The sequence below is a fragment of the Piliocolobus tephrosceles genome, chromosome 10 (genome assembly GCF_002776525.5).
Source record: "Piliocolobus tephrosceles isolate RC106 chromosome 10, ASM277652v3, whole genome shotgun sequence".
Lineage (NCBI taxonomy): Eukaryota > Metazoa > Chordata > Mammalia > Primates > Cercopithecidae > Piliocolobus > Piliocolobus tephrosceles.
In genome coordinates this window covers 129,265,769-129,284,324 of record NC_045443.1, presented here as the reverse complement: position 1 = coordinate 129,284,324, position 18,556 = coordinate 129,265,769, and the positions used below count along the sequence as shown (strand labels likewise).

At 45.5% G+C, this 18,556-nt stretch overlaps 1 protein-coding gene across 6 annotated transcripts in view; it reads right to left on the bottom strand.

Annotated features, from left to right (window-relative positions):
* The window catches only part of SFSWAP (splicing factor SWAP), an 87,827-nt gene extending 82,795 nt beyond the window's left edge, over positions 1-5,032 (bottom strand). For 5 of the 6 annotated variants that reach the window (XM_023196777.2, XM_023196778.2, XM_023196779.2 and 2 more), the window contains exons 1-3: positions 4,676-5,032; positions 1,900-2,069; positions 1,190-1,321 (exon numbers count right to left, since the gene is read on the bottom strand). In XM_023196777.2, coding sequence (XP_023052545.1) covers positions 1,190-1,321; positions 1,900-2,069; positions 4,676-4,893 — 520 coding nt within the window. In that variant the 5' untranslated portion in view covers positions 4,894-5,032. The remainder of the gene's footprint in view (positions 1-1,189; positions 1,322-1,899; positions 2,070-4,675) is intronic. The other variant, XM_023196782.3, reaches the window with a different exon arrangement.
* Positions 5,033-18,556: the final 13,524 nt, after the last annotated feature.

Here is an 18,556-nt window from a genome sequence, read left to right as displayed (position 1 = left end):
CAGAGTGCCGATGGGTAGAACCCTAGTGCAGTCACAGCATGGAGTGGCAGACATCATTTTGCTTTAATACTAAAATGCTATAATTGCTTCGCACTTGTTAAAAGATGTGTTACTTGGCTGGACGTGGTGGCTCACGCCTGTAATCCCAGTGCTTTGGAGGCCAAGGCAGTAGGATCACTTGAGCTCAGGAGTTTGAGACTAGCTTGGGCAACACAGTGAGACCCCATCTCCTTTTTAAAATTATTGTGTATTTTATAATAAAAAAATTGAAAAAGATAACAAAAAAAATGTTACTTAAGGAGAAACCAATGAAGTTCCGAATAACAGATTAAATTAGCTCTAAAACTAAATCTCCATTTGATGTAATTCCACTTTACTAAACGTTTGAATCAGTTTCTAAGTTAACGTTCTCCTTCTTTTTAAACAGAACATCCTGAATATAGTGATCCGTCTTTAAATGTGTCAGGTTTGTGTTACCATTATTGGTAACTAATGACTGACCATGATGCAGTGCTGTGGTAGTGGAGCTCTCAACGCTTACTGAAGTGATTAAGGATATTTGTGTCTACACCACATGAGCCCAGGTTTTTCAGCAGCACTATTTTTTATATTCAAAGTTTCCCATGTTAATCCACAAAAGCATAAATTCCAAATCTTTAATTTAAAATACTGTGATAAGTGTATGTCCTAGGTGGCACCAAGGCTACCAGAGAGCTGTGTTGTTTTCTGGGGAGTAGTAACTCACTCACTGTGTCCTTCCACTGGGCATGTGTCACTGTCTCAGTTGTGGAGGGATATGGAGAAGCAGATTAGTGAGCGGGCGGTGAGGTTACTGTATCCCAGCTCACACCTATTCTTTCACTGCCTGAAGAACGAATCCCTGAGGATATTATTGAACACGTTAACAATCTAGAAACAAATAATCTGGGGTGAGTAATTCTGTTACTCGAATCAATGAGAAATAAATGATCCAATGCATTCACTTTCCACCTCCACTAATCATTCCTGTTCTAGTTTTTAACTTTGTTTTACCAAAAGAAGGAATACCACTTACTCCCGTTTTCTCCTGTGGTCATAGTGGTATTATCATGAGTGCCAGAGACGTGTTCTGCAGACTCGACCATGGTGCATGCAGCCTGTGTGTACACACGGAGCCCCACACCAGCAGTCCAGGCAGCTTCCCGCTCACCTCTCTGTTTGGAAGGCTCCTCCTCCTCCGTCGGCTCTGACGGGTCATAATAGTCGCTACCGTAAGTGAACCCCACGGCATTGTAGCTCCCATCCTCTGCTAGTGCTTCACTCAATCGCTTGTATTCTTCCTCTTGAATAAAAATGAGAATTTTATCAACAAAAATAGAAAATTACTGAAAAAAACTTTTATTTCTAAAGTTGTAGCTATCAGTAAAGCATACAACATACTTTTTACAACCTCCTTTTGAGGTAAAGTATTTTTTAAAATTCACACTTTATATCTATCAATATGTACTTTTATCAGTACATGTTTACCCACAGACAGCTGAATACACGTCTTTTGTGGAAAATTTCTTCCTGCTGAGAAAATCTTGGGATTAAGAACTGTATTAAAGATTGTTACGGCAAAGACAAGAACATCAATTTTATTTATACGATACTGTTAAAGAAGAACAGTTAAAGAGTTTGGTTTTTGTTTTTTTCAAATCCCAGTCTGCCCTCAAAAGCTGGGAAAATTCTTTGTGGCTCTATTTATAAACTATCCTGAGGTCCTCTCAGAACGCAAAGACTCCTGTTTTTCCAATCCACTGGGTACTGTCAAGATAATATCAGAAAGAGTGAGTATAAAAAAATGAATGGGAGTAAATTTTTAAATACTTAAAAATTTTAAAAAGTTTGTTGCTGAAGTAAGTTTGTCTTGAGCAGTACCTTGCCTTGCCTCCTCCTCAAGCAAGTCCGTATGCAAGGCTAAATACCTCTCTTCATCACACAGGGCCTCTATTCGCGCCTCCTCTTCAGACAGCTGATAATCTCTGTTCCACGTGGAATACTCAGCATCGTACTCAGAAAGGTCATGCAGGTGACCACGTCCATCATATCTGTAATGTGAACAAGCTGGTCAATAAAAGGAAATTAACGTCTAGACTGGCGTGTGTGTGTGTTTTTTATGTATATACACACATACTTACCGATTAAAATAAATAAAAATATTAAAACAAGTATAAAAACTCTTCCCAGGTTTATATTTAATTTGGATAGTCATATCTCACCTACTTTTAAACTCAAGTTATCTTAACAAAGTCTAAATCCCTTTCCACAGTAAGATAACATTTATAACTAAAGGCAAACAATCCATTATTAGGAAAAATGGTATCCACTTCACTGGCAGTTCTTACCATTATGGTTTGGTCAACCATTCAATGCCACTTGCAAAAAATTATTATTTTTTTCTGAAAAGTTAAATATCATAGCTTACATTCACACAAACCAAATACATAAATACCTATCCGTAAGAACCAAACGGTCGAAATTTCCTCGCTTCTTTCTGCTAGTCCCGAACTCTCAGGAGAGATCTTCACCAAAGAAACTTGCGTCCATTGGAGGTAAAATCTTGGCTAGGCTCGCCCCCTAGCCACTTGGCTGAGGAAATAAGTGCTGGGTTACGTGATAGAGAGACACACATACATCGGAACAGTGACATATACATGCAGTTTAAGGAGGTTCACTGGCAACAGAGCAAAACTATTAGAAGATATGGTATCAATATTTCCTTCTGAACTTCCCGCTGGAAGTAACATACATGAAGACACTTCCATGTTTCTCTTGCATGGACTGATCAGTAATTTAGCCAAACAAACAATGGGAGCACTTTCTGCTATGCTTTTAACATAAAGGATCCAATGAGGATGCTGTCAACGTGTAAAACTGTCAGATAATAAATGAGTGAATTAGTGAATTTTACCTAAAACACTCAGATTTAGGGTTTCAAAAACAAACGTAGAGAAACAAACAAAAGTCTGCTTATTTTTTAAATGCTGACTTTTGTAATGGGAACCAAAAATATTAATGTAGACCAAAAAAGACATTTACAAGAAAAAGGCCCAAAATTCCAGGGTAGTCAAGTTACTGCATTTTATCAAATTTCAAAATTAATTGGACTTTGATGTAAACCTCCTTAACTTACAAATGTAGATTATTATTAAAAATATTATACATGTACATGTGCGGCGTTTGCTCCCCACCAGTTTTGGAAGACCTAACTCAAATCATGTACAGAATGACAGCAAAACTGTACAAAGAGCTCAGACTTCGTTGCTTACCAAACTTTAACGATAAATATCACAAGTGACACTTTGGAAAAGCAAGCCTGATAACTCAGGTGACACATTCAATATAAACCATGGTGTGAAGGCACAGCAGGCTTGAGCAGAGCACGGAGCCATCAGATCCAGACATGATCTGATTCCGCGGCCCTCCCTTCACCAGTTCTTGTTTTCTAGCTCTAATTCCAAGTGGAAACGTCAGGGATGGAAAAAGGCCTATTTGGTCATTACTGTGTCCATTCTGGCCAGCTCAGAGGTCATCCCTACGGTCATGTTCCAGGGCTTTGAAGAATCCAGTTTTAATGGTCTCAAACGATGGGCTTTCTTCACGTGGAGAGACTATTCCACAGTTTAATGGTTGGTCATGGTTAGCTTTTCAGTCCGGGCCCCAGAAGTAGCCGAACAGGCAAAAAAGAAAAAAAACCACCCCACAACAACCCCAAAACCCAGAGACGAGGGGAAGGGGGATTGAAAAAATGGGAAAAAAGAGGGGAGCAAACCACCTACATCATGTAATGTTATCCTTTTCAAATCAAACGCCTCTAGAAATCCCTAATCCGAGGCCCCACTGCCCATAATGGCCAGACACCCTCGAGTGACGACCTAAAGCAGGTTTGATTTGAAAAGAAACAACACATCTATATCCCAGCTCCACCCTTCGGTTTTAAGAGACAGTGAAACCAGCCCTAAGAACACGATCTCTTCCAAGGGCAAGGCCAGGGTCCGCACGAAGTCAACTGGCCGCCAACTGACGGGCAACTTCGCTCACTACCTCAATCTGTCGAACTCGTCGGATTATCACCAGGAAGTCAAACGTCATGCCGTTAAAGGACCGGCGCTCCACTGAGGGCGCTGGGGTCGTAACAGGTTAAGGCTAACTCACAGGGTCCAAAAGAGACTTCTAGCCACGGTCTCAGTGAGCGGCGGTTCGGAAGAATAAAGGCACGCCTCCCAGGCTACCCTCCCAGTACACCGAGCAGTGGGAGCGCGGCGAGCAGAAAAGCAGCGCACGACCCCATAGCATCGCTGGGCGGCAGGCCCAGGTGCGCTCAGAAAGAGACCCCCGGCACTGGCAACTTTCACCGCGCGGAATCGCCAACTGCAGCCCAGCGACAGGGTGAGGGGTCGAGGGGGCTGCGGGACCAAAGACGATCCCTCCGGAGACGGACGCGGCACGCAATTCCAGCCAGTGCCTTAGGGCAGGTTTCACCGTCCCCCTCCCCACCAGAACACCAGCAGGAGGTGAGGACAGGGGAGGGGGTGTCCCCCAGATCCCCGCTGGCTCCAGAAAACCCTCTGCAGTCCTTGCAGTCAAGTCAACATCAGACGAGATCAAGCGGGTGAGGGAAGGGGAGGATCGACGGGTGGGGGGAGGAACCGACCTGTCGATGAGGATTTTGTGGTCCCCCATCCAGGGGATGAGGTGCTGTCCCTGTTCCTGAGCCAGGGCCCGCTCGTCGTCCCGGAACAGCTTGCAGGCATAGCCGAAAACCAAGAGCTCCACTCGGCTGCCCCCACCGCCGGCACCGCCTGGCCCGGCCTCCTCCTTCGCGCCACTTTTCCTCTCGGGTTTGGCGCGGCCACCGCCCGCGCCGTACATGACAGCGTCCCCGGCGTCCAGGCTGGTCCTCTTCTGTGCCGCGCGACGTCCCTGATACCTCCACTTGGCCTATCCCTTCAGTCAAATGCCCCGCAACCTAAACCCAACCTCAACACCGCCGCCATAGCGGGCCACAAAATGGTGGAGGGACAGCTTCCGGCAGGAGGGCCCGCATTTCCGGCGAGCGGACAGGCAGATTCGCCATGGCTCAAAGCTCGTTTAGCCGCTAGGAAATATTTTGGCCTTAATTTTCACATTCAGATGCGCCGCTACAATAGGTGCTGCTGTATTCAGTGCAAAGTGCAATTTTAATGTTCGTTTTATCGGGCAGCCGTCAGGAACGTGACGAAAGCGCGGCGTGGGATCGCGCGCCGGCTTCCGCTGCGGCCAGTCTGGCGGCGACGGAGTCGGAGGGAGGGGCCTCGCGCGCCCTAGGCCTTGGGCGAGTCCTTGTGGTTGGCTGCCGCCTGCCGCGCGTGTGGAGGCCTCGGGTCCAGCCCGGGCTGCCGCGCCCCTCACCATGTCCGGGTCGCTGGGGCCATGCATGCTCTGCCCAGGGCGGCGATGTCCTTTTCCTTGGCCCCGTTTCCTTCTTCATCCCTAGGGGGACTTGGCCCCCCACCCGCCCACCTTTGAAGGTTTCCGAGGCAGCAGAGGCCCCTGCGCCGCAAATCACACGCGGGTGGCGAGATTTCGGAGACCTGAGACCCGTGTCGCGGGGAGGTGGTCTGGCGGGTCTGGAGACTGGCCACCCGGATGCGGTGCGAGTTTGCTTGCTGTGTTTCCTCCTGGGCCGCAGTTTTTCCATCGGTGGTTCCTTTAGGATCTTTCGGTCCCTTTTAGCTCAGTAATTTCAGGTCAAAGGGGCTGGAGTGCAAAATCTTAGGATGGGATATCCTCATGTTTGCCCTTGACTGGAAAACGATGACAGATAATCTCCTTTCTGGGCCTCAGATCCCCTTTCCCTAAAAATGGCATCTTTCTACCAGTGATGTTGAAATGAGATAATGTGTATGAACCTTAACTGACTTTTGGAAATTAACAAACAGGCAGTTCCCACCAAAAGTCTTTTGTTGTGGTTTCCCCTGACTGGGTCATGCTTCTGTGTTTTCATTTGTCAGGCTCCGCACCCGAGTTTAACTCAGTCATCCATTTCTCCACCTGGCCTTATGTGTCTACGTTGTCTGGAGTTTGCCCTCCCTGGTGGCTAACTTGTGCCTTCCGATTTGTGTGTGTACCACTCATCACCACCTTAGGTTACATCCTGTGTTCAGCATCCCACTAGAATTAGCTTTAAGAGATCAGGGACGTTGTTGGGGGTCACCTTAGCATCCTCAGTGCCTAGAATGGTGCTTGGCACACTGTGAGCCAAATACCGTTTAATACCTGTAGAATGAGCTTTGCCAGCAGCTAAGCATGCATGGCCAGGCCATCGTCTTCTATCTGACTCTACAAGACTGCTCTGCCACTGCTGAGGAAGATGTACGTGGCATGGTTACTTGGTAAAAACACTGTTGGTTGCCCCCAGGCATATACTCGTTTGTTGGGGTGCTGGGCTCCCTTCAAGCTTTCCCTTGGGTTTAGGTGTGGGGTGCTAAAGCAAATAAGGAGGCCATTTAGCTTGAGATCAACTCTGTAGCACCAGCTCCTGTGCAAGCAAACCAAAACCCAATCAAGTAATTTCTCTCTTTCCATGTTGGGTCTTTAAAAGCTTGCTGCTCATGCTGCTGAATGGAACTCTCTGAACTTCTTCTGTTTCTGCATGCTGCCTGGTTTGTGAATTGTTTTTTTGTTCAAATAAACTTGAATTGGTTTTGTGTAAAGTTTTTCTTTTAACAGTTCTGGTGTCAGAAATGGGGTCTGAAGGCCCCCCCATCCCCTCAATGATGACCTCCGGGAACAGTGACTAAACGGATGTAGGTGTTTCATTGCACAGAACGGTTTTCTGGATAGCCTTGGGCCTACCCAGTTCTCCCTCCTTTTGCTTTGTAGTTTTCAAAAGTAACTGCATAACATGCTGGGATGCAACATCCTGAGATAGGGAGGGACTGGCCGAAGTAGCCCAGGCTCTGTTCCAGTTCTCCCCTGGAAATAGAAGGTCCTTCAGCACTTTAGCCCAGTGATTCATGTGACACGTGGTGTGTAATCTGGGTGGGCCGCTCTTTGCGATCTCTTATCTGTGGTGTAAGTGAGGAATGTGCAGTGGAGACTTCATCCACCTGGGTAACTTTCTGAGCTTTGGGAGGATTGCCTCACAGTGAGTCCTGGCCTTCGTCCCTACCACTTGTCTATAGGTACGAAATGCACTGCATGTAAATTGTTGCTTATGATAATTCAGAACAGGCTGGTAACCAGTGCCCAGTGGGTCTGCTTCATACACGGAGCCGTTAGTGCTCACGGCTTCTCACTGCACATTTGGAGGCTGCCACTTGTAGGCCCTGCTTGGATACAAACTCTACAACTTGTGTCAAATTCTTAAAGTTTATTTGAGCATTTTTTATCTGAGCTGGGTCCAGAAGTTACGACAGAAACTGGGACTGGATCCAGTACAAGGCCTATGGGAACAGGACTGAGTCCAGTAGGAGGTTTATGGTTGGAAAGGGTGTGAGAATACACGGAATGATGCCTTCATTTGGATCCAAGGAGTCTGAAACTCCTCCACCTGGAACTCCAGCCAATTTCATATGTAAGAACCTATCAACCCAGAGTCTGCACTTTTGCAGAGAAGTGGGTGAACCTACCAAAGGTTATCTACGAGTTAGCAGTGGTCAAAGTGAGGAAGTTTTAACCTGGATAAAATTGTTCACTTGCAGGGCATTAGAAAAGAAAGGATCTTTGCAGGACTAAGTCTGAAAGGAATAAAATAAAATATTAAGAAAGGATAAAAAACAGCTCAGAAACAACAGGATGTATTTTGATTGACATGCAGAGACTTCTAAAAGGTTAAATGAACCAAAAATTGCCTTTCTAAATGACTTCTTACAAAAAGCAAGTGAAAAACTTAAGCAGCTAATTTATGAGAAAAAACTTGTATTTTGGTGGATTGAACTCACTGTACATTCTGTCTTTCTATCCTTCTCTGCCTACTCAGAATCTCCTAACTTCTTATCTCAGTTACCTTCCTACCCCAAAGACAAAAAGAAAGCTAAACAAATGCCTTACATAGTTAGGCCCTCAGATCAATCAGTCTGCTTCTTTAATTACTGTTATGCCTTGTTCAAAAATCTTTTGAGTTCAGAGCAATAGTGAAAGATCTCAAAGGAAAGCCCCCAGAAATTTTCTCAGAGGTAAAAAATTCTCATGGAGTATATGATCCATGATTCCTTGATCTTTCCCAATTTATTCATGTGATACTGGGACTGGTGATACTTGTAAATGGATGGCTGAGGCCAAACGGGAGGTACTTGAAAAAGATATCAAAGATCTAACCGTTCGGTCTTTCAGGGATGGACTAAAAAATGGCTAGGGAAATCTCCTATGTCAAAGTAAAGAGATCACAATATCTTAAATTTGGAAAGGAGAACTTTATTTTTGAGAAGGGTTGCAACCCACAGCCTGGGAAGCAGACCCCATGGCTGAGACAGAAAGGAGGCACTTTGAAGGAAGAACGGTGGGACGGGAGTTTTATGATAAACAGGTTGGCTAAACATACATATTTCACAGGTTATAGGAGGAGGTATGAATATTCGTGAAAGGGGCTTGTGAGGATGTGTGGCAAGTGAACATTTATGTTACATGGTCCCACGTTCACTTCAGGGTGGAGACTTTACATTAAAATCTAATAAAATTAGGCTGTGTACGTCAAAAGGTGAAATTTAGGATTGTTTGAGCCTGGAAGGTCGAGGCTGCAGTGAGCTGTGATTGTGCCACTGCACTCTAGCCTGGGCGACAAAGCAAGACCCTGTGAAGACCTTGTCTCAAAAAAAACCAGGTAAATAAATAAGATTAAAGAACTGTAAAAACCTAAGAATCAACATGCAAATGTGTGTTTTGTAAAATTATTTTAAGTTGCCACATAATAATTGTACATATTTGTGAATACAGTGTGATATTTCCATTGTGTGTATACAATATGTAGTGATCAAATCAGGATAATTAGCTTATCTGTCGCCTCAAACATTTATCATTTCTTTGTGCTGAGAACATTCAAAATCTGCTCGTTTAGCTATTTGAAATATACTATAAATTGTTAATTATAGTCACCCTGCAATGCTATGGAACACTAGACTCATCCCTCCTAACTAGATGTACTTTTGTATTTGTTTTTTATTTGTATTTTTATCTATCTATCTATCTATTTATTTATTTATTTGAGACAGAGTCTCGCTCTGTCGCCCAGGCTGGAGTGCAGTGGCACCATCTTGTCTCACTGCAACCTCTGCCTCCCGGCTTCAAGCGATTCTTCCGCCTCATCCTCCACCATGCCCGGCTAATTATTGTATTTTTAGTAGAGGTGGGGTTTCACCATGTTCGCCAGGATGGTCTTGTTCTCTTGATCTCGTGATCTGCCTGCCTCATCCTCCCAAAGTGCTGGGATTACAGGTGTGAGCCACCGCGCCTGGCTGACTACTTTTGTATTTGTTAATCAACCTTTGGCTATGCCCCCTACTCCTGACATTTCCCGGCCACTAGTAACCACTATTTTACTCTCTACTTTTATAAGATCAACTTTTTTAGCCTCCACATATGAGTGAAAACATACAAAATTTATCTTTCTGTGCCTTACTTATTTCTCTTAATAATCTCCAAGGTCATCCATGTTGCTGGTATGACAGAACTTTCTTTCTTTCTTCTTTTTTTTTTTTTTTTAGATAGAGTTTTACTCTTGTTGCCCAGGCTGGAGTGCAGTGACACGATATCGGCTCACGGCAACCTCTGCCTCCCGGCAACCTCCGCTTCTGGGGTTCAAGTGATTCTCCTGCCTCAGCCTCCCGAGGAGCTGAGATTATAGGCATAAGCCACCATGCCTGGCTAATTTTGTATTTTTAGTAGAGATGGGGTTTCTCCAGGTTGTTCAGGCTGGTCTTGAACTCCCGACCTCAGGTGATCCACCTGCCTCGGCCTCCCAAAGTGCTGGGATTACAGGTGTGAGCCACCATACCCAGCCCAGAACTTTATTCCTTTTTTGTGGCTAAATGGAATTCCGTTGTGTATATATACACCACATGTTCTTTATCCATTCACTTGTTGATGGAGAATTTTATCCTGGAGAATGTTCCATGTACTGAAGAAAAGAAAATGTAATCTTCAGCTGTTAGATGAAAAATTCTATAAATGTCTGTTAGGTCCATTTGGCATAAAGCACAGTTTAAATCTAATGTTTCTTTGTTATTTTCTGTCTAAATGACTTGTCCAGTGCTATGAGTGGGGTGTTGAAGTCCCCAACTGTTACCGTATTGAAGTCCACCTCTCCCTTTAGATCTGATAATACTTGGTATTTATGTATCTGGATGCTTTAGTGTTGCATGCATATATATTTATTATATCCTCTTGGTGAATCGATCCTTTTATTATAACATAATGACCTTTTCTCTTTTTTACAATTTTTGCTTTAGAGTCTGTTTTATCTGATATAAATACAGTTAATCCTGCTTGCTTTGATTTTCGTTTGTATGGAATATCTTCTTCTATCCCTTCACTTTCAGTCTATATGTGTCTTTATGGGTGTGGTGAATTTCTCGTTGGTAGTGTATGGTTTTGTCATTTAAAAAAAAAATCCTTTCAGCCGGTCTATGTCTTTTTAGTGGGAGAATTTAACCCCTGTTAATTCAAGGTTATTATTAATATGCAAGGACTTATTTCTATCATTTTTTGACTGTTTTCTGGTTGTTTTATATATCCTTTGTGCCTGTCTTCCTTGCTTATTATTTATTATTTTGGTTTGGTGTATTTCTATAGTAGCAAGTTTTTATTCTTTCTTATTTTTGAGACAGGGTCTCACTCTGTTGCCCAGGCTGAGTACAGTGTCATGCCCATGGCTCACTGCAGCCTCAACTTCTCAGGCTCAAGCGAATCTCCTATCTCAGCCTCCTGGGTAGCTGGGACCACAGGATACACCACCACACCCAGCTAATTGTGTATTTTTTGTAGAGATGGGATTTCACCACATTGCCCAGGATGCTCTCAAACTACTGGACTCAAGCAATTTGCCTTTCTCGGCCTCCCAAAGTGCTGGGACTACAGGTGTGAACCACTCTGCCCAACCAAGTTTTTCTTCTTTTGTGTTTCTCCTTTGTGTATCTGGTCTACCAGCGAGTTTTATACTTTTGCATGTTTTCACAATAGTGACGATTATCTTTTCACTTCCAGATGTAGGACTCCCTCAGTCATTTCTTATAAAGCTGTTCTAGTGGTCATGCATTTCCTCAATTTTTTCTTGTCTGCAAAAGACTTTATTTCTCTCTCATTCCTGAAGGATAGCTTTGCTGGATATAGTATTGTTGGTTGACAAGTTTTTTTTTTCTTTCAGCACTTTAAATATATCATCCTGTTCTCTGGATCCGGCCTGTAAGATTTCTGCAGAGAAATCTGCAGTTAGTCTAGTGGGGATTCCCTTATATGTGACTTGATGCTTTTCTCTTGATGTTTTTATTTTTATTTATTCATTTTATTTTATTTATTTTTTTGAGACAGGGTTTTACTCTGTCACCCAGGCTGGAGGCGATCTCAGCTTACTGCAGCCTCGACCTCCCAGGCTCAGGTGATCCTCTGACCTCAGCTTCCTGAGTAGCTGGGATTGCAGGCACATGCCACAGTGCCCTGCTAATTCTGTGTGTGTGTGTGTATTATTATTATTCTTTTTTTTTGGTAGAGATGAGGATTCACCATGTTGCCCAGGCTGGTCTTGAACTTCTGGGCTCATGTGATCCACCTGCCTTGTCCTCCCAAAGTGATAGGATTACAGGCGTGAGGCACTGTGTAATAGTGTCCCATGTCTTACAGGTTTTTAAACATTTTTCATTCTTCTTTTTTTCCCTCTGCTAGGTAATTTCAAATGACCTATCTTCATAGTCAGAAATTCTTTCTTCTGCTTGATCAGGTCTGCTGTTGAAGCTTTCTATTGTGTTTTTATTTTATTCATTGAATTCATCAGCTGCTGGATTTCTGTTCAGTTGGGTTTTTTTTCTATGATTTCTATCACTTTCTGGAATTTCTTGTTCATATCCTGAATTGTTTTCCTGATTTTGGTGGATTGTCTATCTGTGTTTTCTTGTATATTGCTGAGTTTCCTTCAGATCATTATTTTGAATTCCTTTTCTAGCAATTTGTTGATCTTCTTTTCATTTCGGTCTGCTGCTAGAGAGTTGTGAGATCCTTTTGATTGTGTCATATTTCCTTGGTTTTTCATGTTTCTCATGCCCCTGCATTGATGTCTGTGCATCTGGTGGAAAAACCACCTCCTCCAGATTTTGAGAGTGCCTTGCATAGAGAAAGACTTTCACGTGTAGTTGGGTTGGTTTTAATGTGCTGGTTAAAAAGGATGTGGTGACTCTGTTTCCAGATAAGTGCAGTGATATAGTCCCCACTCAGCTTCTTCAGCTGTGTTGAATGTCAGCAGTAACTGTAGGTGCCTCAGTTGTCTAGGCTGTAGAAGTTTGTGGTAGCAGCATAGGTTGTTCATGTCCTTGGTATCAAAGGCTTTTGGAGTCCTCCTGTTCCTGTTTTCCCCACAGTAGGGGACTCAGGTCAGGGCATCTCTCTTGATGTCAGTCTGACGTGGCCTATAAGCAGCTCCAGTGGTGCTGGGTTCCAGGTGCAGATGCTTGCAGCAGCTATGAATCCAGGGTCCTAGGCTCAGGGTCTCATAAGCCTATTATGGCACCTGGGTTTTGGTGTCTAGGTTCATTCTTTGTGGCAGGGTTCGATGTTGGATGCCCATAGGTCTGTGACTCTGAGACACTCCCTAGCAGCTCCGGCCTGGGGCCTGGGTTGTAGCTGTGATTCTACCTCTGGGGGATAGGACACAGCACTGGTCCAACTCTGGGGAAGAAGGGTTGTCCTGGGGTTTGGGCCTCAGGATCAGGGCATGACTGCAATTCGATAACCTCAGCCAATAGGGCTCAGTGGTAACTTGGGTCCCAGGGGATGAGGCACCAGGTGGTAGTGACTCTAGACTCTGGGATGGTGAGGCTTGGCAGTACCCCAGACTCTGGGAGGCGAGGTGCAGAGGTGGCAAGGACCCCAGAATGGTGGTATAAGGTTGTCATTTGGGCCCGTGAGGGGTAGGGAATAACACAGCAATGCCTCCACTTCCCAGGTAGAGGGCTGTCTCAGCTGCTGAGACTCTAGAGTGCTAGTCCAGCTCCAGGAAAGCAGGTACTAAAGTTGTTTGGTCTGTAGGGTGGGTGTCTCCGCTCAGCCACTGCTGTTTCCCTGGAATGTGGGGCACCATCTCAGCTCTGCTCTGGGATGTGAAGCTGTTCAGCTTGGCCAGGGCACTGACTCCTCAGGAAGCAATGTGCTGTTTCACCTCAGGCCTGGGGAGCGTGGCTGCTCTGGGCAGCCCAGGCCCTGTTTCCTGGGATGTAGGGCACTTCTCAGCTCCGGCCCAAAGGGGTAGAGGGAGGGGTAGGCAGAGTGGCTTCACATCTGCGTGGCCCCATGGGAAGGCTATAACAGCTGCTCCAGTTCTGCCTGGGGATGTTGGGCCATTGGGCTGGGGTGGTTCCATAGGAGCCACCCTTATTGTTCCAGACCATGACACACTCTAGCCATGCTTCCAGTTCCAAGAAGGTGGAGCACCGTAGCCATGTGGGCCGTGGGGGTGGGCACCGTGTTGCTTCCTTCTCTGGGGGAACACAGCCACGTAAACTCCAGGCAGCTCCCTCTGCTGAGCTTGGTGCCTGTGGGGACTACAGGGACCCCAGTGGTGAGGGCTGTGGGTGTCCATGGTGGTGGTGGGGGCTGCTGGGGTCCTCTTGCTTTCCTCCCCACCCCAGGGAGAAGCTCCTCGTGGGTCCCAGCTGGTCCCAGTTGGGGATGGGGTGGCGGAGGCCCAGCATTTCCTTCCCGATGTGGCCATCCTGAGTTTCTGTGCTCACCAGCGTTTCTGTGACTCTTCTGGTGCACTCCACCGCTCACTCGCTCTCAGTTACTTTCATTCCGATGCTGTCGTGTGTTCATTGTTCTGGCTCTCTCCACGAGGGGCCAAGCACGAGGGGCTTCTAGTCAACCATCTTCTGGCCCGTGTATATGTGTTTTGTGTGGTTAAAAGAAGGCCATGATCAAAGTGTGATTTCACAAATAACGTGGTGTAATTGCTATACAAAGAGACTCCTTTTTTCACAATGCTCAAAGATGGGGAGGATGGTGAGAACAAATCTCTCAGGGAATACACTCAACAGATGAGGTACATTTTGTTAGGATCAGTTATTAAAGTCCAGTTGCTTAGGGTGGAAGCAGGCTGCTGGGGATGTAGAGTCTAACTGAAGTTTGAGGTGTACCTTTCTATGAGAAGTTCTAGGAAGAGACGGTTTGACCAGCACAGCAGAGATCTGGGGTGACTCTCCAGGTCCCTCGACACTAGTGAGTGGTGTTGCTTGTGGACGAGGCTTCAAAGCACAGATCAGAGGCTGACAGAGTAGCCCGGCCACAGCCTGAGCTGTCAATGTGTCTGTTGAAATTATGGATGTGTATGTGTTTTGGGGTCCAGTAGTCACATACGCGGTCTGACAAGGTGTGATGTAAGATCTTTATGGGGCTGGGGCTTATTCTCCATTTTCTCATCACAGCAAAGCCTGTTCCACTCATGTAGCACACGATGTGCTTGGAATCATGTCACAGCTGCATAGCAAAGTGGCCTGCAGGGTCCATCCCTCCATGGATGTCAAGCCCCACAGCAAACCCCAAAACCTATGTATTTAAGTTTCTTGGGATTATTGCTTTCATGATGACAAAATAAGTGGCACCATCTCCAGTTTTCCCATTTTCCTGGGCTGTTTCACAGCTAATGTATTTCTTCACCCATAGCCTTTCTTCTAAGTTTCTTTGAAATCCAGTGTTCACAGTGAAAGCTTGTAAACAGTTATGATGAAGCCTTTTTGAAAACAGCTTTATATTTCTTTCCCACTTGGGCCAAGGCTTGACTCAGATGTATAACTGGCAATTTTTACTCCTGATAACAGTACCCTGGCTAGATCAATCGATTGACCTTGATGTTTAACTCAGCCAGTTGTACCGGAGGCTCTGTTCTCACTCCCTTCCCTTACTGACTGCACAAGTTTGCCCTTTAAAAATGCAGCTGTGTCTATTTCACTCCTCACCACATTGTCCGCAGTCATCATTTCTCTCACTGATTGGCATTATATTCCAGTTTAACTCTGCAGCACCATTCATGAACTATTTAATCTCAGTTGAGTCATGATGATACATTTGGGATTGGAAACAATCGAGCCTGATGTGCTCTGTGGGACTAAGAAGAAGGAATGCGGTTCTATTTGTATAATCCATCGGCAATTGATCATGGACTGTCTTTCGTCTTCTACTGTCTTGAATTCTCATTTCATCTTTTCCTTGTTAGCCTCGTCAGTGAACCAGACTACACACATTCACTCTGAATTCACTCAGAAGGGACCTTGCAGATGTGGCTGAGGGTCTTGAGATGGGAGATGATTCTGGATTCTTCGTATGTGTCCGATATAATCACATGGGTGCTAATGAGAGGGAGGCAGGAGCGTCTGTGTTGGGAGAAAATGATGCGAATACAGAAGTGGAGGTTGGAGTGAGGTGGGGTGGCCTCTGGGAGCTGGAAGAGGCCAGAAATGCGCTCTCCCCTGGACCAGCGGTCCCAACCTTTCTGGGACCAGGAACTGGTTTTGTGGAAGACTTTTCTTCCACGGATGGGGGTGGGGATGGTTTCAGGATGATTCAAGTGCATTACATTTATGGTGTACTTTATTTCTATGATTATATGGTCATATATCATGAAATAATTATACAACTCACCACAATGTAGAATCAGTGGGAGCCCTGAGCTTGTTTCCCTGCAGGTAGATGGTCCTATCTGGGAGTGATGGGAGCAGTGACGGATCACCAGGCATTAGATTCCCATAGGGAGCTCACAACCCAGATCCCTTGTGTGTGCAGTTCGCAGTAGGGTTCATGCTCCTGTGATCATCTTCTTTTTTTAAAAAATTTTTTTGAGACAGTCTCACGCTGTTGCACAGGCTGTAGTGCAATGGCGAGATCTCGGCTCACTGCAACCTCCGCCTTCCGGGTTCCAGCGATTCTCCTGCCTCAGCCTCCCAAGTAGGTGGGATTACAGGCATGGGCCACCACACCTGCCTAACTTTTGTATTTTTAGTAGAGACGGGGTTTCACCATGTTGGCCAGGCTGGTCTTGAATTCCTGACCTCAGGTGATCCGCCTGCCTCAGCCTCTCTAAGTGCTGGGATTAGAGGTGTGAGACACCGCGCCTGGCCTCCTGTGACAATCTAATGCCGCTGATCCGACAGGAGGCAGAGCTCAGACGGTGATGTGACTGACAGGGAGCGGCTGTAAATACAGACGAAGCTTCGCTTGCCCGCCACTCACCTCCTGCTGTGCAGCCTGGTTCCTAAAAGGCCTGGCACCGGTCTGTGGCCCCGGGGTTGGGGACCCCTTGGGGACCCCTGCCCTAGAGCTTCTGGATGGAACCAGCCCTGCCAGCACCTGGGTTTCAACTCCTCGAAGACTCATGAACTTCTGACCTTCCGAATGGGAAGAAAGCAAAGCTGTATCGTTTTCAGTTGTTACAGCAGCGATGGGAAATCCATGTGTACCGCAGCTTCATGCTGAAGCTTCTGAGGCACTGCCAAACTGTTTTCCAGCTGGCTGTAACACGTTCCATCTCCACCACCACTTGGTGTGGGCAGTCCTTTGGTCTGTAGCCATTCTAGTGGCTATGTGTCTCTGTGGTGTTAGTTTGCGTTTCTCTAATGACTGATGATGTTGAGCATCTTGTCCTGTGGTCATTAGCCATCCAGATATATTCTGCAGCAAAGTGTCTGTTAAAATCTTTTACCCATTTAAAAGCTATGGACTTGTGGGAGAGATGGCTGACACCTATAATCGCAGCACTTTGGGAGGCTGAGGCGGGCAGATCACCTGAGATCAGAAGTTCGAGACCAGCCTGGGCAACATGGCAAAACCCCGTCTCTGCTAAAAATACAAAAAATTATCCGAATAGCGCATGCCTATAATTCCGGCTACTTGAGAGGCTGAGGCAGGAGAATTGCTTGAACCTGGGAGTTGGAGGTCGCAGTGAGCCAAGATCACACCACTGCACTCCAGCCTGGGTGACAGAGCGAGACCCTGTCTCCAAAACAAACAAACAACAACAACAAAGTTATGGACTTTTCATATATCCTGATATGCTGATTACCTGATATGCTGATTAATTTTTTTCTTAAAGGTAACTATTACCCTGACTATTACCATGGTAAGTTGATTTTGCCTGTTTTTATATTTTATGTAAATGGAATTACATAGTATGCATGCTTCAAAATCTGTTGTCTTTTACTTACGTTTGTGAGATTTTCCCAAATCATGGTATGTTATGAGAAAAGTAAAGAACTTTAGGCTGAGGAATGCAAGTCCCTCTAATGATCAGGCCCAGAGAGACCATAGAATGAGCGGCAGCCACATGCTCCTCCCTGCTTTGAACTGTGTACTCGACTCTTCAAACTGTGGGCTGTCGCCACAAGTAGCTGTAAATTAAACTGGTAACATCACGCTGGAAACTGTGACCCACACCCTACCTTGTGACACGGTACAGCCAATCACTAATCAATGTTATTTCTGTAGACTAATGAGAATTATTTTTTCCTTTTTTTTGAGACAGATTCTCGCTGTCACCAGGCTGGAGTGCAGTGGTGCGATCTCGGCTCACTGCAACCTCCACCTACTAGGTTCAAGCGATTCTCCTTCCTCAGCCTCCTGAGAGCTGAGATTATAGGCATGGGCCACCACGCCCAGCTAGTTTTTTGTAGAGGCAGGATTTCGCCATGTTGCCCAGGCTTGTCTTGAACTCCTGAGCTCAGGTGATCCACCTGCCTTGGCCTCCCAAAGTGTTGGATTACAGGCATGAGCCACTGCACCTGACCAGATAATTCTTGATATAACTTTTTATCAGCCCACTCCTTGTTCCCTTTTGCCTTTAAAAATCTACTTGTAATGGTTGCTAATCAGAGTGTATATTCGGGAAACTTGAATGTGTGCTCCTGGGCCACAATCCTCAGGTTTGGCCCAAATAAACTCTCTACTTGTATTAATTTTGCCTCAGTTTCTTCCTGTTGGGTTAACAGTTATTTCTAGTTTATTCATTCTCATTGCTGAATAATGGCCCATTATGATAGTACCATCGTTTATTTAGTAGTCTGTAGGCATTTGAGTAATTTTACTTTAGGGCAATTGTAAATAGCGCTGCTGTGAGCTTGTGTGCACATGTCTTTTTTTTTTTTTTTTAAGACAGAGTTTTGCTTTTGTTGCCCAGGCTGGAGAGCAGTGGTACGATCTTGGCTCACTTCAGCCTCCATCTCCTGGGTTCAAGTGATTTTTCTGTCTCTGCCTCCTAAGTAGCTGGGATTACAGGCACCTGCACCATGGGCATTTTCACACGTGGGGGCCACACCGAGGGACCCTGTTGCTAGTCAGTGTGGCCAACGTCGTCGTCTTTAGGCTAGTG